The sequence below is a fragment of the Chlamydotis macqueenii genome, chromosome 1, assembly GCF_036417535.1.
Source record: "Chlamydotis macqueenii isolate bChlMac1 chromosome 1, bChlMac1.mat, whole genome shotgun sequence".
Lineage (NCBI taxonomy): Eukaryota > Metazoa > Chordata > Aves > Otidiformes > Otididae > Chlamydotis > Chlamydotis macqueenii.
This window is the reverse complement of record NC_141556.1, coordinates 161,049,458-161,074,825: the sequence shown is the minus strand read 5'-3', so window position 1 is coordinate 161,074,825 and position 25,368 is coordinate 161,049,458. Positions and strand designations below refer to the sequence as shown.

Here is a 25,368-nt window from a genome sequence, read left to right as displayed (position 1 = left end):
ACTGGAAGCACAACTTGTTTCAGCCTCAGAAATAATGTTTCAGGAGGCATCTGTTTTACCTCAACCCTTCAAGCTTCTCTCATCCCAGCATTTAATCCGTTTCTCAAACTCTTCCTCTTCAAGTATGTCCCTGTAGAGGCCTCTAGTTTAACACCAGTCCTGCCCTGCATTCTAGCTCCATAACAAAAACACAAACTGCTGATATAAAGATGTATCTGCCATCAATAAAGGTGTGGATATTTCAAATTAAGCTTTTTCCTTACCCCGTTGGTCCCTAGTCATATCCCTGTAGTGTTAACGAAATAAAAGATTGCAGGGCTCCAATGTCAAGCGATACTGTTAGCTCACAGCCTTATTGCTTCAGGCTAGCTGCTCTGCAGATTTGTGTTGTGAATAGCTGTCTGGAGTGGTTCAGAGTCATTCCAAGCCAGAGAAGGGAATAGCAATTAAAGAATAAGGACAAACTGGAAACTTTTTTTTTCCTTTTCTTTCCTTTTTTTTTTAGCATAAAACTATAGCCCATGTGATTGAAACATAAACTTGAACCCAACCACCATCAGACCTGTGCCATCCTGTATCAAACAAGGAAGGTCAACAAGGCAAAAAACTCACAGAAGAGACCTCTGGCAGCCAAGAATTGCCCACATTTCTCAGCCTCTGCCCACAGTGTAAAGACTAACAAAAGACTAAGTTTAAGAAAACAGAAGGTGATGAACTAAAGGATGTTTCTTTTCTAAAGATTCTAGCTGTCTAAGCCAGGAACAGATCTTCGGTCTGCATCTCCAAGAACTATTAATTTTGAACTTGAAGGTCCTTTGCTTAGGGAAAGGCCATTCTTACAATTAAAGCTGTGGTTCTTGTTCAGTTAAGGATGATGTACTTTTCTGCCACATAGCTGAGTCCTCACTTCAAGATTTAGTTCAGAGCTAGTGCCCCATGCCATCAGAAGAAACAAGTAGACTCAAGCCACCACCCATTGTCATGAGGGCTCTCCAGCAATTACCTGTTTACCAAAATCCACTTCAACGCAGTCCATTATCCCAAATATGTACTTGAGCTTAGCACTAGGCTTGTCCAAACTGCCAGTTCCCAAATTAAAGTGTGCTTATACAAGGAGGCACCCTGTCCTTAACTTTAGCTGTGGGCTACTTTTACCAAAAGAAAAAAAAAACAACCCAACAACCAAACCCACAACCTTATGACTGTTTTATGCATTAACCCTAATCTTCACCCTTATCCTGAATTAAACCACCAAAACCCAGCCACCAAGACCTGTACCCTAACAATGCCTAGTACTGGTTGTGGCGGCAAGGATTTAGGCTGAGCGTATTACTCACAAATTACAAAGGTATGAAAGTTTCATAGAAGCTATTCCAGATGTATGAGGAAGAAAATCCTTTGTACTAGACCACACTTGTAAGTTCTCTTTGTATGTGGAAAAATTGCTAACTTATTGCAGGAATTTTTAAGTGCATGTGTACATGTGTGAGTGTGTATCTTTGTGTGTATGCAAAATGTTTTGTTTCCTCTAGCAGAGCTAGGTCCTGTTTCCACTGAGTTTCCCACTGGAAAGGGTTTAAAATAAAGAATTTTAAAATAATGCACAGCCAAAATAACACCTCTGTTTGAAACTGCATTCCTATCATCTCACCACTTCTTACAGTTAGCAACAAGTGCTGTACACCCCATTCCAAATAACCAGCATCACACTCTTTGCAGCCTAACAGTACCCTGAAATATTAGACCCAAATTTCCAAACGTTGTTAGGTGCTACATGCCAAGTAATCTCAGCTTCAGTGGGATTTTTAGAAATGTATTGACTAATTGTAAAAAAACATACTGTAGCCCTCAGGTCAGGCTGTGCATGGGAGTCTGTGTCTCAACTGCTGGGGTGAAATGCCAGCCTCTTCTTCCCATAAATCCACACACACGTGCTTCTGTGAGGAGGGAGAAGATGGCAATGAAGGCTGGAAAGAAGCCCCAGGACACCACAGCCAAGCGCGGCACTAACCCTGCCGTCAGGGCTATGGGATGCTCCGTGCCTTCTCCACAGAGCTGCCGTGGGACTGGTGCTTGCAACAGCAAAGCACGAGTGGAGTCTGTTTTGAAAGGGAGTCTGGTTCGTACCTTTTGGAACCTAAGTCTGAGTGAGAAAGAAGAGAGCGTGTGAACATATTTATCATGTTAAAATTGCAAGTGGCATCTGTTTAAGGCTAATTAGATGCTGAAAATTGTAAATGCTAACATATGAGACAAGGATCAAATATGATATTCAAAGGTATAGTATAAATCCAGTTTATTGCACGGCTCTTGCCACAGAAACTGTGATGAATCTGTGTCTGTGCATAGACAAACGTATGTGGTTTATGGTAAAGCCTTTTTACTGTTATTAATTTCTGTTGGGTTGCTTGGTTTTTACTTGTTAATGAGCACAAAAATCTAAAATTATTTTGGAGAGGAGCTCCAACATAAATTAAGTAAATCATTGTTTCTGACATCCAAAACATACAAAGAATACATTGTTTTTCTGCATACAACTTTCAGGAATGTTTTGAAAATGTAGCAAGGCAAACATGGTTTATACCTATATGCTATGGCAGAAATCCAATATTCATCTGCTGTTCGTATTGCAAGAAAATGAGATAATTAAGGTCAGAAAGAACAGCTGCTTTAATTATAACACCCTGATACATCATATCAAAGTTTTCATCATCTCACACAAACTCTAAGAACATACTCCAGGGATTCATTTATATCATTCTGCTTTTTCTTGGGAAGGAAACTATGTAAGTACACTCCAGAGCACTGGCTGCTTCAAGTGGTGCGATGCTGTGTAAAATAATTCTACCCCAAGCTCAATAATGCTATGGCAACTATTATTAATCTGACTTTTACAGTCTTTAGTCCTCTTTCTGTGCTGGCAGCAGTAGAGGAAGATATTTTTGACAGCTGGGAAGCTGCCCTGCAGGCTTCACGGTCCCACTGCCACACGTGCCCACAGGTTCCTGCTCGGGAGCACTCGGTACCCACTCCTCCGGCTGGCGACGCTGGTCCGCCTGAGGCACCCGAAGGTATCCCCTCTTTAAGGGAATGGCTGCTTTGTGTTTTAACAGATGCTATGCTTCTGGTAGCGGAGAGATTAGAGGGACCATTCAACATTGAATCAGTCATGGATCCTATTGATGTCAAGATTTCTGAAGCCATCATGAACATGCAAGAAAACAGCATGCAAGTGTCGGCAAAGGTACTGTGTGAGTCGCGCCTTCTCTGTTGCTGAATGTCACAAGCAGGGGGAAGAAAACCTCCACCATACTTCTGTCCAGACTTTCAGAAAGATTGTCCAAACCACTAGAAATTGCTTTTGCTCATTCAGCAATTCACTGAACTGCCTTTGAATCCTTCATCAAGTTCAAGCTTCAAGTTTTCAAAAGGGAGTGGCAGGGACAAATGCACCATTTAGTAAACTCCAAACTACCCACTGTAAGAGATTTAAGGAAAACAGAGAGTGCTGAAAATTAGTGGGAACTCTGTAAGCAATATCCTGCTAAGTACGTTTGGTAGCTTCCGTTCGTGTCTCATCTGTGATTCTCCATATTAACTTCCAAACACGTTTTGATCTGCCTAGGTCAGACAGAAGTACAATGTGTTTGAGGTGAATACACAAAATGTTCCTTTTAACCTCCTTTAACAGCCACTCAAGGGCAATATCGTTACATTGGACAGCCTCTGATGACCAGATCTCAGTTTGATAGAGTTTTGTCTGGATTCTGACATGAAGATAAACAGAGTTAATGACACCAGCTTCCTCCTTTCCATTTTTAGTCTGTAGATCACCACCATCTCTGAACCTCATGTTAATAAGATCCTTCAAATTCAGTAGCAGGTGCTGTTCAGCCAATGGGCAACAATTAGTGGCTTTTCCATCAATCCACTGTGGCTCAAAATCTCAAGTCAACAGTTTGCCAGGTTCTCTGCATTAGGAGTTTCTACCTCCCATTGATCTCTCAGTAATCAGTTAGGTGCTGGCTAGACTGCCATTCGACCCAGTGAATTTCCATTGCTTGGAAGGAAAGTACTGTATCTTGGAAAATTGTGGGGACAAAAGGCAGGAGGCTGAGGTTAATATTCTTCCCACCAACCCAAAATTAGATGCTTTTTATAGCCCCAGTGCTGCAGGTTGCAAAGGATTTCCTTCAAGATGCTTTTTACTTTCAACCTACATGAAGTTACTTGGATTTTAAAAGCAGTCTACATCCTGCACAATATTTTGTTCTGGCAGGAGTGATCAAGGCGTTTAACTGACAAATTCTCTAAAATATTTGGGAAATTAAAGGCTAGCTTCAGCAAATTCAGCCCTTACCACCAAAAAAGAATCAAAAATATTTTCACTGAAGACTCACCCAAGGCTCAGGTGTATTTCCTTTTCCTTTTTACTTGCTTAATTCTCACAAGTTTTCCATTAGTCAGGAAGCTGCACCCCCTGCCACAGTCCAATGACATCACCTTGGCACAAGCTTATCACACTGCTCGTTTGTAGAAAAGCAGTGTTTCTCCTCTTCCTCAGAAATATTTTATTTGCTGCAAAAACTAAAAAATCACAGCAATTACATTTGCAATGTAAAGTTTTTGTTCTAAGAGAAATCTTAGCCAATATTTTTTTTAAATCTTGAGAAACAGAAACCAGATTATATCAGTGAAATTTATTTTATTATATTTTCATAGATAACAGAGCTATCTATCCTTGAGAGGCCTTTGTATATTTCTGTGTAGATCATTATTCTCCTGAAATGTGATTTCCTTGTTTTTCCAGGCTATATCAATTTTTTTTCAGATCCTAACACATGGAAATGCTTTATTCTTAAAGAAAAGTATACAAAGGCAAAGGCTTTGAGTTTAGTGCTGTGTTCTCTGATGTAATGTCAGATCTGTAGAGATTATATACGAGCGGACTTTGAATCAGTCATCTATTGTCTAATTTTTTCCCTCTTATACATACTGACCACTTAGAGCTTCAGTGAAAATGACAGATACCTTGCCGGATGTAATGAGGTGCATGGAATGCAATTGCAGACCCAATGTAGGAGAAAAGCCACTCTTGTCAATTATTCTGAGACGCTACTCGGAAAGCTTCAGGCAGGGTGCCAAAATCACGCTATTTTCCCTTTCTTCAAACAATTTTGTATCTTTCATTTGACTGTACCCACTGAAAATGTGATGACTAGGAATCACAGCTATTTTTCCACAAGTCAGTCAGCACATTTTTACAATGGGAAAATGATGATGCACTAATAATGTTATGCCTGCAACACCCACATACACATAGATTGTTCTTCACCACTGACATGTAGCTCTTTCTACCTAAAAATCTGATTGATGTTTGGGAGGAGGCTCTATGCTGTATTCAGTAGAATATTGGATCATTTCATATAATGTTGTTTCTCTTTTAAAAGCGGTGGAACAAATGAAAACAAACAGTTTCTTCCTCAAGGATCTCTCACTAATCTCATCTTCTTTGTGGATGGAAGACCCAGAGTTCATTTAATCCAAAATCCATCCCTCTCCTGTTTCAAATGTTTATATAAAATTGCCCTATTCCACAAGTCATTTGCATTAAATTGCACTATCATTTTGTCTTTGTATCACAAAATGGTGTTTTGTATTATACAAGCTGCAATTATATATTGAAATTTATTTGAGAAAAATAGAAATATGTTTGATATAACACATCGACTACATTACTGTGCATATGGAGGCAAAATTAAGTGAGCAACAATGTACACTTTTCAATATAAGTGTATAAAAATAAGTAAGAATGCATGCTCTTATGTGAATTATAAAGTCTTTAGTTCTAGACATCAGCAGAAAAATACATCATGAACTTCCTAAGCCTCTGTTTTTATGGTTTGTTCCTCAATTCTTCACTTGATACAGTACTAAAGGTTTTGTCCAATATCTTTTTCCTATAAATATGCACCTCCTGTTCAGCACTATTTTTCTGAGAAATAATCTTCATGGTTACAGTTATACTAATAAATAAAAGGGGGACAAGGACCAGTGCTTGATCTTGATGCCAAAGTGTCACAGCCTGATTCGTTTCTGTAGTGCTGAGAGCTACCTTCTCTGGAGCTGTTTCATTCTGTGAAGAGCAAGTTGGAGCCGCCCAAGAAAAAGCCAATGAGTTAACAATTAATCAGTTCAGACAGTCAGGACTTATTGCTTAAGTTCACACCTTGTCTTTCATTTCCTTAGAAGACACAAACCCTCTGTCTTCCACTCTTGATGGGTGCACATCAATATCGAGACAGAGAATTATAGAGGTGCTACATGTACCTCTTCTATCTTTGTACTTCCAACCAAGAACATGCAGACTTGGCCGTATCCCACTACCTGTCACCGCATAAAATTGAGCATTTCTGCTCCTAGACCATTAACTTTTCTTGTTTGTGTGCTGATTGTCGGTGATTCTTTTAGCACAGTTCATATTAGCAAGTACTAATATTATGTTTAGATCCTTCAATTCATCCTGAGGCTGGAATCTTTCTCTGTTTTCTTGATATTTCTCTGCAGTCTATATTCAGCACTGGCTGCCTAGAAAGGCTGCCCACAAATCTCTAGGCTTCATATGCTGCTCACCTTCTGTGGCTGTCATGTCCCTGAATGACAGCCACATGAGGTCCTTATTTTACCTCAGGGAAAGTCACATTCCTGGTAGCTGCAATATCTGGAGATGCTTTTGAAAAAGGAGCAATGGTCTAGAAAGTCAGGTCCCAAGGCCTCTCTGCTAGAGGGATCTACGTGGTCTGAATCAGACCTGAGTTTCCATTCTCCAAAAAAAAGGCAAGGACTGAAGATCGTCAAAACCAGCCTCCATAGCTTCATCATCTAACACCTGCAGCCATTCTGACAGAGTACCTTCTGCAAATCAAACCACATAATGTGCACAAACAATCAGTCTGGGTTGTTTGAGATGCCTCCGAAGACATCGGCACTTTTTACCTTGATTTTCTCCTGATAATGTCTGAGACACATTATCTTCATTATTGAAATATCTTTGCTATTTGCCAGTGCCACCTCTTTGGTATTTGAACTTTATAGTGCCAAATTTAGTGCTCAAACAGCTTGATTATTTCTTAGGTAAACGTTTCATATTCTGTATACTGTTTCCCATGGCTCTGTTGGTATCCAAGACTTAGTCATAGCATATATTTACCTTATTCTTATTCTCATCCCCTCTGAGGTAATTCAGGGAATCATATTCAGAGAACCATGAAGTATAAATGCTCATTTCAATCCTGTCCAAAATGAAAGTGTTTTGGGGGCTTTAACAATCTTTCCGTAACATTGTCAGTACCGTTACTTTTGATTCCTGCTTCAAGTCAAAAAGTAAATTCCACATCTGTTCCATTTTAACAATATGGATGTTTAGTAGTTGACATCTGCAGAAACTACTCGTTCACAAGAAGTGGAGGAAAACTCAAAAAAAAAAAAAAAAGCAGAAAATATGTTATAACATCCATTTTTCTTCAAAATTTAGAAAATTCCTCATCTGGTTGCATCAGCATAGTTTTATCTTCATTGCCACTCAAAACACAATGTACTGGGCTATTTTCTGCATTTTAAAGAGTCTGCTTGTGTACAGTTATGTTTGATTGCTGTAAGTGTCATTTGGCTGCCATGCCAAGATTTTTCCCCCTTCATAAAGGCTATTCTATAACTGAGTCACCCTTTAGTAAGTCTTAAATCCACTTTTGTCTAAGCTGATGGATATGCCTTTTTAACCTATAGATATATGTTCCTTTTCGGCAATTACTTCAGCTAAAAGGATGAATGAGCTCCATGACATAGCAGACTACCTATGCATTATTTATAAGGAGGAAATCTTCATAAAACTACATCCAAGGTTCTTCTTAAAATAGCCCCCAAGTTTCATATTAACAAAACCTCTTCATTTATCTGTATTCTTTCCAGAGACCAGTGCAGGAAAAATATAATGGTATTTCGGGAAAAAATCAATGCTATTCTATTTGAAGATGAGAAAGTCAACAGAGCAGAGTCATATAGAGACACTCAATAGGAAACAAACACTGAGCACTAGCACATGTATAAATAACAGTATGACTCAAGGCTTCACAGAGAACAAACTCTATGTGCTGGGATTCAAAACCTCAAGTTCTCCTGGGAAAAGGACTCTTTTTTTACAGTACCTGCTTTCCAGTCCTGACATAGATACCTCCATCTAGCCAGCTTCACTGGCTCTATTGACTTGATCTCCTGGCTTGGTTCACATCCCTGACCATAGGGTCTGGTGCTCTTTGTGACACTGTAGGATATCCCGTTTGAGCTTTAGCTGCAGTTCAAGGAGGAATGATCTTGTGTTAAGACAGTCTTAACAGATGCCTCAGATATCCCAGGATATCACAAACTATAGATGCTGATGTGAGAGCGACTGAAGGGAAATTTTGATCTCCACTGTCTAAAATGGGAGCTTAGATGTTTAGCTTAAATATAGATGCCTATATGTACACATCTAAATTTAGGTTTCTTAATTTCAAATTAAACCCCTTCTCTAAATTTAGATGAAATGGCCTACACCAATTCTATATAAAATGCATTTTTTTTAAGAGAGTGGCTTATTGCTGCCAATTCACATGCATGCCTAATGAAACACTTGCATATTTTTCCAGAAATTGCTCAGTATCTCTGACTAGCATTGTGAAGAAAGTATTTCATGTGCTGCTTCTTAGGAAGCATTTGTTAATTTCAGGTATCGTCTTTACATTTTATGTTTTCTCAGTTAATACTTGGACACAAAATAGAAAATGTCTCTTTTGCACCCAAAAATCAGTTACTGAATCTTGTATCCTTACTGCATTTCTATCAGGTCATTTTAATTATTTCTTCTTCTGTGAGGTAGAAATTGCTATCTAATTTCCATCTCTATTATGTCTGACTGTATGTAATTTGTTCATATAAAACTCATTGCTACAACTACTGTATGAAGCTAAATGCGACAAAGTCTATGTTGGGGTTTTTTTTTTTAGTTTGTCATAAGAAAAATGAAATATAAATTATGTAGACTCTCAGTTACCACATGGTTGTACAAGTAGCCTAGCAGTCACACACTGTAAACCTTAAGGAGAAGATTCAGTACCCTCACTTTCCTTTCCCCTGAGAGTTAAGTTGCATATTTTGGATAATTGTCATTTGTCTTTGTAAGAAAATACCTAATTGCTTCATTGACTAAATGGGATTTCATAGATATCTAAATAAATTGTTATGTTTTCTGCACATAATTTATCTTCAGTCAAAAGAAATATAAGTAAAATTTTGTAAGTATATCTGATGCTCCCAACATATATATTTGGTCCTTTAAAATTTACAGTATCATACACAATCATGTATAAATACTGAACATTAATTTTAGTCAAATTTTCATCATAGAGGAAAAATAAGATTCTTTCCTGCTGAAAAATTTAGAACTTTACAAGCTAAAATAATCTTTCCCATTTGATTAAACAAATTTTTTTGTCCAACATTCCTCATGACTAGGGAGGCTAGAAACTATTAAAAAGTCTTACAGATATTCTCAAACCAGACCAAGCAGTATTCCATAACATAAATTGAAAATCCCCATGGCCATACAACAGCTGAATTGCTGGACTTTGAGCCAAAACAGACCTGATAATTGGACATAAATTTAGTGAATTTAATGAATCAGTTTCTTTCAGCAAATTTTTAATCATTCAGGGCCTTTAAATTAACATCAGCAAATCTAACTAAGAGCCAATTGAGCCAATTGTAATGTATCCTGAATGCACCCAAAGTCACAACATCCATAGCTACTTCAGAGGGAACCACTCAAGGCAGAAAATCCAAAAGCCTGAAAATGAAACATGAGTCTTTTTGATCGCTGGCTCACAACACAGCTGTTATCTTATTTGCCACATGAAACGGAATAATCTGTTCCTACAAACAAAACACAGCCCACACATAAGACTTTTTACCCCCACAGAGCTGATTCAGACAGATAGTTTGTCTGAACCCTGGCATTAGGGTTTTGTAAAATGTATCTTACAAGACATTTTGACATTTACTTTCTTTTTTTTTTCCAAATGGAGGCAAAATGTTGAAGTAGCCAAAATATAATGGTCACAAAGAAGAAAGATGATTCCAGAACTGAAAAAGTTGGTATGAAGGCAAACGCTAGCCTCCTACTTCATCAGAGCACTTGAAAGATTTAACTCTGTGAATATCCTACCCCCTTTCAACTGAGCAACTTCTGTGAGAGTTCCTCTGGGATATATACTTGATATCTAGTAGTCAAAAGTATCCTCTGTGTACTTTAGTATCCACAAGATATGCTACTCAAACTTTTTTTGAAATGGAAGTATATGAAAAATTTCATAACCCTGAACATTATTTTTTTATACCTAGAGAATAAACACACTAGCAGAAAGTAATTCTCGCTATTGCCCACTCACCCCTCTTCAGGGAAGAGACTTGCTAGGGAATAAGAAAGTAATCCAGTTATAAGACTATTTAATCATTGACCTTTTTCTCTGAGACTACGAACAAAATTACCAGGTAGGAAGGGATGTGGGCAGGGATTATGAATGAGCTGTGATTCTGGGTAAATACCACATTTTATCAAAAACTAAAACAATTACCGACTAAGTCCTGCCACAAAGGACTTCCTTTAGCTCATATCTCTGTCTGGAAAGATAGCAATTAAGATGCTCTCAGATGTTAACTAATTAGAATAATCACCTTCCTAAATTAAGATTTTCTTAAGGTCTCTATATGTTTTTATACCTTCACTGAGTCATTTATAATGCTTAATTTTTAATTTGAGTTTTAATGCAGGGCAAATGCTCAATGCACTATTATCAAAATTTCAGTCAAAGCTGGTTTCAAATATATGAAAGAGATAATAAACAGACTGTAAAATCCTATCTTCCCTTTTTCTATGATTGTCATATAACCTACAATGTCTCTTTCAGGTTTTCCAAGGATGTGGCCAACCTAAACCAGCACCTGCCCTGAGATCTTCCCGTTCTGTCCCTGAAAACTTTAATACTCGGTTTAGACCATATAACCCAGAGGAGCAACCTACAACTGCTGCTGGTACAAGTTTGGATAGGCTGGTAAGGCAGAATATATTCCATTTTCAAATTAGTAGAAATGGCTTGGTAATATAGTAGAAGAGTTATAATCTCCTGACAATTTTTCTTAATAATTTCATAGTCAGTTTATATAGTTTTTCTATGCCAGCTATTCCAGCATTCAGTAAATCTTTTTTTTCTCCATTGGAGATGGTACAGAATTGCATTGTAGGAGAACAATATGACTCAGGTTTTATGTATTAGAAACGTTAGAAGACAATAAGCTCTTTTCTGCAGGCTAAGAAACAGATGAGTCATGACAGGTGCTTTGCAGTATAAATTCTCTTTGAAAAGTAATCTACAGCAATATTTTTTTATTTTATTTAAAATGCTTTTATGTATTAGAGCAATTTTTAGCAGCTAGTTCTTTAACATATACTCTTGCAAAGGCACATCAATTTGTTCCACTTCTTTACTTAATTATAAAATTACCACTACTTTATTTCCATCCATCTCAAAAATTGACTTTTATCAGCTAAAACTTCAGTGATCATTAATCTTGCTTTATTTATGCAATCGTTTTGAAAACAAGACTTTAACATAAGATTATTCTCTTTACTACCAGTCATTGGATTCACATTTCAGACTTCAATACTCTTGCTATTTATACATCTATAGATTTATAGTGGGCTAATTATTATAGCTGTTAATACTGCCTCAGCAATCATCTTGAGGTAAAGCCAATGAGCTAAATTGAAGAGTTGTAAAGCATCTGAATCCAAACAGACTGGATCTCATACCTTCCGCTTGCCGAGCTTATTGCTGAACACTTGCAGCACAGCGTTGGCGTGTCTTACAGAAAAGAATTGTGCTCAGGGCTGTAGCAAGAGGGAGGGGAGAGGAGAGCTTGGCTGGGAACAGCCACTGTTAGCTGGGGTATGAGGTTTTGGTGACCGGCACTCCTGCAGGTGCTGGCTGCACAAAAACACCAAAATGTCTTGCTACAGTTCTGATCACAAGCCTAAGTTGTCTAGACGTTTCTCTGATATGCAGCTTATATAGCTGAGCAGGAACCCAAATACACCAATTCAGAAAAGGACCTGGGTATCTCCTTGATACCATCATTCTGCAAATTCCTCTGATGATCACAGCTGTCTTCCACAGTGCCAAGACTTACCAATTGCCTCTGTCTATGCTGTATTCTATCCATCTGCTGTATTCTGTCAATCTTCATGGCAATTCAACTGGAAAATAACATAGTCTTCTAGTCAAGACATGGGACTACCCTGCAGCAAAAAGCAATGTGTTAGTTCTCTGTTCTTCTGGAAATAGTGCAGCCTGGTTATCCAAAAGGAGAAGCAGAAAATAAGATGTTTACCTCCATTGTAGACGTAGGTCTTTCTAACACAGCAGATTCAGTGTAGCATCTCAGGCTAAAAATCTGGCTGGTAATACTCAATCCTTATTTTAATTTTATCTTTCTGCTTTTGATTCAAAGAACCAGCCATTGTGCATCGCTCAGTGCAGAGGCCTGGATTTTAATCTAGAATTGGCCAAGGTGAAGTCAAAGGTCACCAAAGCCTGTAGGTTTCAGTCATGCTCCATCAAAGTTAAAGGTTACACACAGAGGTAGTGGGAGGAAGAGGATAAGAAGGAAGGCTGGTAGCATAGTTCAGCTTGGATTACTCTTATGTTGTAAGAACAGTTCAAGTATTTTTTTGCAATGAAAAGACAGGTTTAAGGGACATTTCATATTCACATAAGAAGAATACTTCTAAACACATTCATATCTTGTTTAAACTACAAACTTGCAAAATACTGAGCAGCATCCTGAATAAACCAGAAATATGTCATATGCTGCTGGCCTTTAAAGGCTCTAACTAATGAAAATTGCCAATGCAGACAATCCTTTATAACTCATAATAACTTGTAGACTTTCAAAAGGGAGCTTGTCTCCATATGATTTAGCTAGGTTTGTTCACACATTATTTCAGAAAAAAAAACAAGGAGCTTAGCATCGCTACTGTTACTTTAAAAAGCATTAGAGCCAAATACCTATTTGTTTTTCTTGCTGCTCATATTTAAAACAATAACTATTCATGGCCTGTTGGTGATGAGTGTTGGTATCAAATCCATCTCCAAATGGCAGTGATGCACAAGTTATCTCCTTTTGGGCTGAGACCAACAATCCCTCATGTTAGAGATGGCCACTGACCTCAGCTGGAGCAAGGAAGGACTGTTTATGTGGATTAGAGCAGAAGGCCTTGTGTCAGAGCTATAATCCCTTAGCAGCACTTAGGAAAGGTCACTGCCTGCATCTCACACCAATTTGGGTAATTATATCCAGAAGGATATAAATGCTGCACTCCTGCCTCGCCAGGAACACCATTCAAGCTGCCTGCATGAGATCTTCAGTGTTCAATGTGCTGAATCATTCTCTGAATCACGTATCTCTCTTCATTAACTATAGACAGAGCCTGGAGGACCAGCTTCAGTTAGATCCTCCTCACCCTTGCAATGCTAACAGGACATAAGGAGGACCCCACTCCCAGCAGTTTTCCAGTCTGCACACTGATCATTTTCCATTGCTTGCTTAATACAAACCTGCAATAATACTGGTATTTTGACAGCACTGTCAAGCAGTTCAAGCCCCTTTTGATTATTATAGATATAAGAAACAAATCTTTCCTTGTGGGTCAGCTGACTCTTCAGTCTTTCATTAGTGCTTTTAGAAATCTGTTCTGGAGTTTGTATTCATAAAACGCTGCCAGACCACTTAATTTTAAACTGTCATCACAAAGTCCAAACATGCGGCTATGTAAACTTCAAAAGAAGTGACAAACAATTCTGCTTTCATCTGTCTTTGACAGCATGTCCTCAGAAGGAACCAAGTTTAGAAAATATTTCCTCTGCACCTCAATCTTATACAAACATGTAGCATAGCTGAATAATTTTTTTTAACTCCTGCTCATATCCCCATTTATAAACTTAATTCAGTTGAGCGTATTTTATCAGGTATGTTGCACAAAGCAGCCCATATAAGAAGCCTACACTGAAATCACCGAGTGTTGAACCCGTCTGAGAAAGTGCTCCTTCATCCTTGCCTGAACTTGTGTGATTAATCCAGCCACTCCATTCCAAGAGAAGTGAAAGTGGTTTCCCTGTGTTATTGTCATAGCTGTAACCAGTAAGGCTTACTAATAAGAACTACATCAAAATAAATTGTGAGAAATGTGAAAAAAAATTAAATATCCCCCAAAAGCAGTGGTAAAACTTGTTTAAAAATGCATCAGGTGTCTTTAGGAAGTTATGCAGAGCTTGAAAGAGTTGTCTAAGCACGGATGTAAAGCACCATCTGAGACATCCCAGAGTATCTGAGACATGGAGCCAGTAGATACAGCACAGGACTAGAGGAGACCAATATACTTCTGGAGCAGCAGTGGGAAGCTGGGTAGAATGTGCTGCAGCATCTCAAGCAATTCAAGATACCTATGCTCAGGCAATTCAATCATGTCTTCACAGCACAGGACCTAGAAGTCAGGCTCCTTCTGAAGTCAATGGAGAGAGACACACATCTTTGGAGAGCGATTCACCCCATCTGTCACAGACACCTCCCACAGACTGGGAAATGAAAGGCTCAACTGAAATACCCAGATGCAAATAGGCAACACTGAGATGCCGCGGAGTACCTAAGACATCTGACTGAGCTGGCAGATAGGACAGTAATTTGGGATGCTCATGCCCCCCTGGACTGGCAGTTGGAGGCCGGGTATAACACCCTAGAGGAGGCCTGCTAAGTGGTGTCCAACTTGGAGAACAGAACTGAGCCCCAGCTGTTCTCTGCAGGTCCCTCTCGATGAAATTCAGCTACATAAACATAGTCACCTGATGCTATTTGAGATGCTTATGGTCTTCAAGATGTCCAAACGTGAAAGCAAAGTTACAGGAGACCTGGCTGGAAGTAAGATGGAATACCCCAGAGCTACTAAATTCACTTTCTATGCCTATATTTAGGTAACTGGATTCCACCCTATTTCTCTACTGACTATAACAGGAGCAAAAATGAGGACTTTTCTGATTCAACCTAGAGATCCATAGTGTAGATAGCTATAACCAGCTATCTAGATTTGAAGTCTAGGTGACTGTAGTTTTTACTGTTAACAGAGAGAAATAAAAGTCTTTGTTCAGTTGTCTAAACATAGGTTTAGGCCATTGAATTGAGACCAAGTATTTCTAAAGCATGACTCGTCTCATCCTAAAGTATAGGTTTAAGCAGCTCAGATAAATCATTCCATATCCCTCTATTACAAAGTGCCCAGAAGTGACAACTTTAGTCTAGGCATCTAGCAATTATACCTGAAGTTCAGTAAGATAAATACTGTCAGAAATTAAATAATTTTAACCGCTGAGCTCAGCTGCTTCTGTAGAGCATGATCTAAGATTTCTCATTTAAAAACAACTGCTTATAAAGACTCGTTATCTTCTCTGTGGTTGCCTGTTTGGTATAACCTGTGGTTTATTTTGTTTTGTTTTGTTTTTCTGTTCCCTGAATCTGTTTCCCTTTTGCTTCCCAGAGGACTATCTGGAGGACAATGCAACATGGTGTAAGCTTTGGTATTCTTATTCTTCACCTTCATTCCCATTTGTCTTTGTACAATGCTGGGCAAAACACTTCTTTAAGTTTCATCTTCACCATCTTTACTTTGTGTGTGTCTTGTAGGCTAAAATGATAGCAGTTCTTTCTGAAATTTTGCATTCTGGCTGATTTAATTCTTCCCAATGCTCAGAGCATGTTCCCTTCCAGTATTTTTCTCCCACTTCAAGAATTATGCCTCATGCTCGGAAAGGAGTGTATGTATTCCCTCAGAGAGCTAAAAGCTGGCATAAGGATCCCCATGGTCTCAGACCCCACAGATTCATGTGCAGCAATGCAGACACTGCGGTGGCATTTGGCTCTGGGACCTGTGCCTTGAGATAGCACTGGAGCAAGGGAAGCAAGCTCCCAGGGCTCCTGGGCTCTCTCCCTAGGATTGACCCTGTCTTGCCATCCAGTCTTGAAAAAAACACTGAGCTCCTCCAGAGGAGTTTGATAAAGTAAGTTCCCTTAGGCTTTCCAGCTTTTTAAGCTTTGTAAATGTTAGAGGTCCCTGCTTTTCAGAGAGAAGGCCATCTCAGCAGGGTTCAGCGCAGCCCAAGGGAAAGGCAGGAGCACAGCACCGCGCAGATCTGCATCATCTCACTTGTGAAGTACGCCAAAGCATTTATCTTGGACTATTATATCCTGCTTCTTAGCAGGACTAATCAGTCTACAGAGAGTACCGTGCTGATATAGACGTACTACCTCCTGCATTTGAGCTGCCTCAAGTACCTCTGTATCCACCGCATCACCGTACAGCACAGTGCTGCCTTAATTTGGCCCAAATTTCTCCCGAGAACGTGCTGCAGCCTGACCTGGCTGGACGTGTGTAAAATAATTCCACATTTTCTCTCAGGAGAACAGGGAAGCTTTCTTCATTTTCCATAAGGGAGCTGATGCACTATTAACTGTATAATGCATAATGCACATGCATACTACTGAGATAGGCAACTGAGAAATTGGCCATGGCATTTTGCGAATGATTTACATTCAACTACAGTATAGTGGCTGCATAGATAAGTGGATGAGCGTGCATCAGTCTGCAAAAGAAAACCCTTCATGCTCTTTACCCTGAGGAGGGGAATATATTATGTCACACTTTGTAGGAAAATGTTCTTTTATCTTCCCTCCTGCTTTCCTTAAAATATGAGTAAATAAAGTCTCCATTTCCATGAGCAAAAGATCCTGAAAAAACTTTTTTTAGGAATAGAGTGGGATGTATTTTAAGTGTCAATTCAGTCATATTTTTAATGGGTTTTTTTATTCCATTGCGTAATGATTTTTGTTACAATAAAAAAAAATTGCAATAGTAACCTAACAAATCTGTTGTGAACAATTCCTTCCCAGAGCTCCAAAACTACATGAAGTAGAAAATATGATTTAAAAAAAAAATTAATCTGCTTTGCATTTTAGCTAAAAAAGACTAAAATTAACAGAACAGTATACTATTAAGATATTGATCTGAATTGCCCAGGAAATCCTCTGGGGCACTCCTGAAAGTGGAGTTCATGTTTCAGTTTTGTTAGAATCCCTTTAGTCCAGAGTCTAGAAATGTTAAATATATGCAATGATAGCACAATTTTCCTGAGATAGGATGTTTATTCTCAACATTTTATTTCTCAAGAGGCCCTATAATAAAATCCAGTAGGTATAACTCTTAGAGGGTTTAAAATACTGACAATTTTTCAAACACCTTCTGCGTACAGAGGCCATAGGAGAAGATACAAACAATGAGCCTGTAAAAGGCCTCATAGCTCGGAAGGTATTTGCCACACTCTTAAAAGTGAAGATGACAGGCTCATGCATATGTTTTAGAATCCTGTTGACTTCCCACAGGCTACTCTCCTCAAACCCTTAGATGCTGTGCTGTTGGACACTCCGTTTCACCCTGTGTGATGTTAATCAGCACATAACTCCTGTAGAACATAAGGTGTACAGCTCCTCCAGTTTTCGGGTTTGCATGTTTAAAGAGAGTCTTGTTTCTTATTAGCTGTCTGGATACAATGTGCACAATGAATAAATATATTTTACAGCATTTGTTGTGGTCATTTGGTGTCAGATTTAGGTTTTGCTTGGTTCTCCAAAAACAGATGTTTGCTTAGTGTCAGGTTTTGTTTATTCTCAGTTTCTGTGTCACAGCAATATCTAAGGAAGTTTAAGTCTGTGCAATCACTTTTTCCCTCATGGTTAATACTAGTTTCAGGTGGCAAAGGCAGATGACTTATGGTGGCTGTCAGAACCCTCCTGGCAGACCTGCCAGAGTCCTGTTTTTAAAAACAGCGATATTATTCCATCCCCCAGCTGAACGATTCTGCATGCTGCGGTATTTGATGCATTGCATTCCTAATGCGCGTGAGGCAGTTACTAAGAATGAGCTTTATTACTCTGGTTGCCTCTGTCTTCAGGTGGTATGGGTCTGCCTGCTGTTCAAACCCTGCTTAGTATGAGCAAGGAAAGACCATTTTCCAGCAGTAACAGGAAAGACAGCTCTCTATCTTAATTAAGTGTAAAAAAAAAAGCACAGTCTTGATTACCATCCAGTGTCTGCCTTGCCTGAATAGTGATGTGTTGCCTATCTCATTGAACACAGTGCCTGCTTGAACATCTTCTAAAAATGTACTTGTTAGTACTGGTTGAACTTCCTTTAACTGATGGGTGTGAAGACCCAGAGAGAGTCATCATCTCATTTCCAGGAATGTCTTAGGGGTATGAACAGTAGTATATATCCCTGTTAGAGAGATGTGAAATACAAAATGTGTATGCAGAATCCACTCATGATGGAATCCACTCATGGAGCTCCTCTCCTATGAGGATAGGCTGAGAGAGTTGGAGCTGTTCAGCCTGGAGAAGAAGAGGCTCCAGGGAGACCTTATAGCAGCCTTCCAGTACCTAAAGGGGGCTTATAGGAAAGACAGGGAGAAACTCTTTAGCAGGGCCTGTTGTGATAGGATGAGGGATAATGGTTTTAAACTAAAGGGAGGTAGATTCAGACTGGACATTAGGAAAAAATTTTTTACACTGAGGGTGGTGAACACTGGAACAGGTTGCCCAAAAAGGTGGTAGATGCCCCATCCCTGGAAACGTTCAAGGCCAGGCTGGATGAGGCTCTGAGCAACCTGATCTAGTCAGGGATGTCCCTGCTTCTTGCAGGGGGGTTGGACTAGATGACCTTTAAAGATCCCTTCCAACCCAAACTATTATATGATTCTACAATTACTAGCTTTGTCTGCGCATATTAAGATGAAGAAATGGCATAGTCATGGGTCTTCAGTTGTTGTACACTGAGAAATTATGTGATTCCTGAGCTTGGATATTAGGATTTTAAAAAGCAAAATGAGTAGGCTAAAGTTTGCGGATCTGTGCCATATCAAACTAGACAAAGATAAAGTGGGATTTATTTGCCCTATTTTTTCTTGTTTCTAATGTTGCTATCAAAGTCTGACCTATCACCTCATTCCTTTATTAATCAGTGGAGAGAATTAGGCACGTCCAGACCTTGCTTAAGATACTCATTTGGAGATGACAAGAACCTGAATTACCCTCTGAATTATCCATTTCTCTCCACTGAGTATGAAGAGAATCTGGATGATTAGCTCAGACATCCAATTTATAGATTTCTAAATGTAACTGTAATGCTGGACTTTGGAGTTGGGGTCTATGAATCAAATGCACACAAAGGAGATTTTGGCCTATAAAATATATTGATAGATACTTCTAATCATACTTCTAACCATACTCATTTTCATGGTGTCATCATGTACCTAGAAGGATCGCTCAGCTCCAACAAAAATAGTTCATTCCAGAGGCTGCACAAGTTTTATTCAATGGCAATTCCCCCTTTTAAATCTGGATTAAAATCCACATGCTTCCATTTGATGTTTCAGCCTCTACTCAGTAAGGACAAGAGTTTTTTTCCAATACACAGAAAGTTTGTTTTGTCAGCCTCTGGAAGATGAATCTAAGCAGGAAATACATCAGCAGTGCTCTTTCAGCTGAAAGATCACATTTCACGTGTTTGGGCTTGAATCTGTGCAGAAGGAAAAGTGAATTCTTAATGTTCTTGTTAATGCTAAAGAAAGACAGTGACTACATAAATATCCTCTGCATTTTAGTATTTTGACATGATATTAAAAGAAAAAATAAGGTTTAGAAATTGGCAGCAGGGCGTGTGTCCCCACTTGCAGTGCATAGACCATGCTCATTTAGATGGTTCCAAGTAACATGACAGGAACAATGATGACCGCCTGCCTGGAAGGTGTTACACTGTGATGAATTCTTGCATTGTTAGTATGAGGACAACCAACAAGTTCTAAGCTTCCATAAAAAAAAATAGATTTTGTAATATATCACCTGTTCATTTACCACTAGAGAATTAGAGGGTCCTTTTGTGATTACAGACCATAAGATGTCTTTTCAGCAACAGTTAGTTTTGTACAAGTGTGGATACCAATAGAGAAATTAAAGTTTTGGGTAATTTCTGAATTAATTGCAAATGGTGATTCTCACTCTCCAAAGAAAAATATATGTTATACTTTACTGGCAATTAGTTTTCTCCAGCCTTTTGCAGTTGTTTTTATTTTGCTAGACTGCAGCACACAGATATATTGTGAACTCATAACAGGAGTGTGCAATGCAGGACTCCACTTATAACAAATAGTAGGTTGCAGCAGACTGAAAACTGATTTCCCAAGCCAAGCATCTCATACATTTTTCTTTCGTTGTAACAGACAGAAATTGACACTTTATGGACTTTTATGTGTATTACTAGTAGTTAGAGGGGAGGTAAAATACAAGGACTAAAAAGGTTTACCTTGATACAAATAGTGACCCTTTTGTGAACTTTCTTCAGTCAAAAACAAATATTTTACATTTTGAAAGATTTCCTATAGTTTCCTCCTGCTTTTATTTCCCATCTCCCAATCATATCAATGTATCAATCTAGGTGTTGGGACAGCATTACAGGACACTTCTATAATGCAGCCGCCAGTAAACAGCAAAGCTTGAGTGGCTAGTTACAGATATTCAGTGATGGGAAAGCCAAGATCTTTAATAATACTGGGGAAGGGAGAAGGAAAGGATTCATTCTATATAATTTTATCCGTCATCAACTAAGGAGTAGTCTAAGGTTGTGCATCTGCTGGCAGACCCAGCAGCACTTTTTGGATCCTAGGTCTAGGTGAAGGTCCTACAAGCATCGCAGCTTCACACTAGGGAAAAACACATAGCCCCCATATTACCACTCCAGATACTTAGTCACCATGGAAAATAGGAGAACATCTGCAAGATTCTTCAGCAGATCCCACTCCGGACACTGGCATGTACTGAGGTACACAGTAACAGAGAATTCCAGCTACAGGAGTAGAAGTTAGTAGTATGGACTCCCTCCACAGCTGGTTTAAAACACAGGCATTTTCAGAGCGTAATTCCCACAGTCTAATGTAGACATCTGCCAGAGTTCATATTAATAGCTCCCTGGAAGCGCCAATGTTTCTCTGTCTACTACGAAGAACTTGAGGCTTGACAAGATATTTAGCTTACAGAGGGCTAGAGCTGAGTTAGGTGAAGCCCTGCTGAGCAGTCAATACCTGACTTCTCCACAGATAGCCCTACCAAAGTGAACATGACTGAAGCTATTAGAATTTAGGACTTAGGTGTATGATTTACTGAGGACAGAGTAGACGCTTACAAGTTCACCATGTTCTCGTGGCTTTGCAATCCAGTGGCAGCAATTATAAATGACCTTCATCTACATGTCTTTGTTGGTTTTCTTGGGGTTTGCTTCTTCTGCACTGAATGTATGTCATGTACATGTAATTTCTGTTATATAAGAAGTGGAATTCACTGTGTCTTATTCAATGTTTAAAGTCCAGGTGCTATGCGGAGCCAAGTTTATTAATCTGACATGGTAGAAATGGAAAGGTGGTCAATAACAGGCAGAATTAACTTGCTGAAACACAAATGACTCATGCTAAGTGAGATGCTCTGTATTCTCTAGACATCTACAAGGAGCTAACAGATGTGATAAGGGCCTTACAGGAGTTCTTCTGGATGCTCCAGAGGAGTCCAAAATGCCGTTAGACTGATTTATTTCTGTATTGAATGAGGGATCTAGGAGCTACTCAAAAGATCCTAAATTAGACCAAAATTAGGCAGCTGGCCACCTGAATAACTCCCTAGACTCCACTGACCAAGCAGTCAACAGACTGTCAAGAGAGAAGAGGCATTTAGGGCCTTTACATGAGGGTCTCTGATATGGTGCAGGACCTGTGGAGATCTGTACTGGCCTGTGGAAGAGCGGAAAGGCCTCTAAAGGCAGTGGATACCTGTGTGCAGGCAACTGAATCCCACTCCAGGACTCCACTGTCTGCAGTGGGGCTTGGACATCCAGCTCACATGTCAACACCCACACTGAGAACTTTTACATTCAGGCAAGACTAACTCACTGCCAGAGCCTGATGGACAGCTGACATTGCTATTCGTTCGTATGGGAGCCAATCACATTGCCTTTGCTTTAAAGTGCTGGGAATTTTGCTTTCCCGTTATATATTTGGACAGCATAAATATTATATAGGAACCCAAATGAAAACAGATCGGAATGAAAAGTGTTTTTCTTCTTAAACATTCAAGCTCATAAAAATTTCCTGTAAATAATAATAATTGTGTTACCTAAATAACTGCTACAGTGACTAAAGTAGAAAGCTAATTGCTTGAAGTGCATTGCCTTTTTTAATATAACATACCTACAGTGCTTATATATTAGAAGTGTGATATATATGCAGAAATAACAGGAATGCCTCTGTTACGCTGAAAAAAGCAGTGATCACTTATAGAAAAAAAAAATCAGTGCATAATAAATGAACCTGAAAGAAACTTCCTTTTTTCATGATCTTTCAATGAACATTAATGAGCTTAAAAATCAGAGAACATCTATAATCTTAATATGTATATAAAAATCCTTTCAGCTGTTATTCATTCATTCAGATGAAAACTAGTTGACTAAATGGAGGTATCTAACCCTAGAGCTAGGTAAATAATGTATCCTTTACTGTCAACTGAAAGAAATAGGCCCTTTCAGGGCACAGTTGATCTGAGTTACTTCTAAAATCTCTACTGGATTAAGACACACTTGCACCCTTCAGTTCCTGTTTCTCACTATTGACTACAGAAGAAGAGTTCATAGCTCGGACATGGATGCTGGTGTCCCATGAGATTAATTTAATTCTCAGACTCTTTCTTAAGGAGCTCACGGTCTACAAACCTGGATAGACTGTGAAATTACTATCATACACCTTGACGGTATTTCTACTTCATTTGTTTTGGCAACAAGGGGTCACCCTGTGCTAGGCATTGAACACGTATTAAAAATATGTTCCTGTCTTGAATACCTTAATGAGATCTTCTTTTCAGTTGTTCTTTTCTTCTGAGGCAGAAGATGCAGGGTTTGCAGTCATTGTTTATTGTCTCTATACAATTTTCTAACCATGCATTTGCACTATGGGAATGGAGTGACCTAGAAGAATTAATCACCTGTTTCTGCAAAGCATGATCTTCATAATATCCAAGTTAACAAAGTCTGAATCAGTAATCTGTTTGCCCCACAAGGAAGAGAGGAGAAAGTTGATGTAGTCTTCCTCTTGTCACTTTGCTCAGGCAATTCAGTTCAGATTACACCTCCAAGTGCAGAGTAGTAAAGGAGCAATGCTGTCCAGGGTACAGGTCTGCTGGAGATTGTGAATACCCTTCTTTTCATGAGGTATAGAGCACTTTCTCAAGTAGTGGCAGGACAGGGAAACCATGGCTGGCTTCATCTGCAAGCTGTCTCTCCCGGCTTGCGATGCCTACCTTGTTGGGAAAGAGGAGGACAGGTCCTGGCTTGAATCCCACCTGGCTGTCACAAAGGCCACTCACGTACTAGCACAGTTCCTTGTTCCCAGGCCAGTCTGAGTTCACCCAGGTAAAGACCTTTGCTGTTGGATGGAAAATGCCCCCATATTACTACTCCAAATACTTAGTCGCCTGCAGAGAGAGGCCCGGTGTCATCACACTTTTCATCAAGTCATCCCCTGCTTGATAAAAATCAGTGCGGGAAAACCGAGTCCCTTAAAAACGTCTTTTGTAATTAAATCAGCTGGATGTAGACAGATAGGAGAGGGGTTGATGGGAGAAAAAATACTGCCTGTGAAACGTGCAGCAGCTTACTCAGGAATGTGACCAGCTGCTAATTGAGTTGGTAATGTCCTGGGACAAAACCCCTGGAATTCTCAAGCTAGTTGTGGAAGCACTTTTTAAAAAATCCTATTTCCCACAGGTTGTAATACTGATTTATTTCTGTGCTAAAATGTGAAATAACATGGCTGGCAAACACTTTCAGAAACCTGGAAAATAGTTAATGATATATAGGGACATATTCTTCAATGTCGTTTGTTCCTTAATGTCTCCCCACGGCAAAGGCACCATAATCACTTCAAGGCCACTGATCTCCATGCTAAAACATTCTTTTGCCTCTCTCAGTTCTTCACTTTACCAGGGAGAAAACAGAGATTAAAAGCGCATCATAGTAAGAAAGAAGATGTGACCAAGATATTTCTGTGTCTTATAACCAGCTAAAAATTTAACTCTGGCCTCCTGGACCAAATGACCAAGGCTGCCCTCTTACTCCGGGACATAAGCCGTACCCTGCTAGTACTCAGTGGACGCTAAGGACACGAGCAAGTTGCTGAACTTTGCACCCTAGCAGCTGCCCACACGCACTCTGGAAGCTCTCCAGCAAATGCAAGTGAACTTACTGGGCTTCTAGGAAGGGCTCAGCTGATGCATGTTGACCACGCAGCTGAGTTTAGACCCACACCTACGTATTTTTTCCCCATTTGAAGCACTAGAGTGTCTTATGCTTAGAAACTCCAAGTTTGCTTTGCAGTTGTTCAGGTAGCCATGCCCTAAACTAGCCAGGATTTTTTTGTCATTTTTCACTATTAATACTGACAAATAACAGGATTATCAACACTAGGGTTCTCTTTAGGATTTATTGCACCTCTGAATGCAATGTTATCTGGTTCTGACACCTTATTCCACTAGCTGTTGGCTTGCTGAAGTGTTTTCTAACAAAGAAATAAATACTCACAGTATAATCCAGGCTAATGACAAATTTCCAGCAAGAATTCCGAGGCTCAGTCTTCATTTGCAAACTTCACCATTTAATTTTAATGGATTAAATTGCACAGTCAGGGGAAATGTGCAAGTGATAAGAACATACCTGTGAATGCTTCATTCTCACTGCACTGGCAGAAGTTGCCATAGTAACTTATCAGGATAAGTTAATCAAGCTTTGCCTGTTATCAGAAACCAGACAGAGCAAAGAATCCCAACTATGGATCTTTAGGCAGCTGTTAGAAGTCAGATTGAAGTTCAGCTAGAGGTGAATAGGGAAAGGGTGTGTCAGACAGAAATCGTTGGCATAATATGTTGGTATAAAAGATTTACAGAGGAAAATGAGGAGACGAGGCAGAGCAAAGAGTGTTTTAAATTTTTATTGCTAATATTTAAATGTTTTTCTGGTTTAGAAAGTATGCTTATTTAAATAAGATTCTGATATTCCATATGGTTTACTCCACTCCTTATGTGACTACATTA

General features: G+C 39.2%; 1 protein-coding gene across 2 annotated transcripts in view; it reads left to right on the top strand.

The window, feature by feature from the left end:
- The window catches only part of GPC6 (glypican 6), a 797,727-nt gene that overhangs the window by 723,015 nt on the left and 49,344 nt on the right, over positions 1-25,368 (top strand). Inside the window, exons 5-7 of one of the 2 annotated variants that reach the window (XM_086771435.1) lie at positions 3,114-3,244; positions 11,001-11,144; positions 15,677-15,706. In XM_086771435.1, the coding sequence (XP_086627561.1) occupies positions 3,114-3,244; positions 11,001-11,144; positions 15,677-15,706 (305 nt within the window). The remainder of the gene's footprint in view (positions 1-3,113; positions 3,245-11,000; positions 11,145-15,676; positions 15,707-25,368) is intronic. The other variant, XM_086771443.1, reaches the window with a different exon arrangement.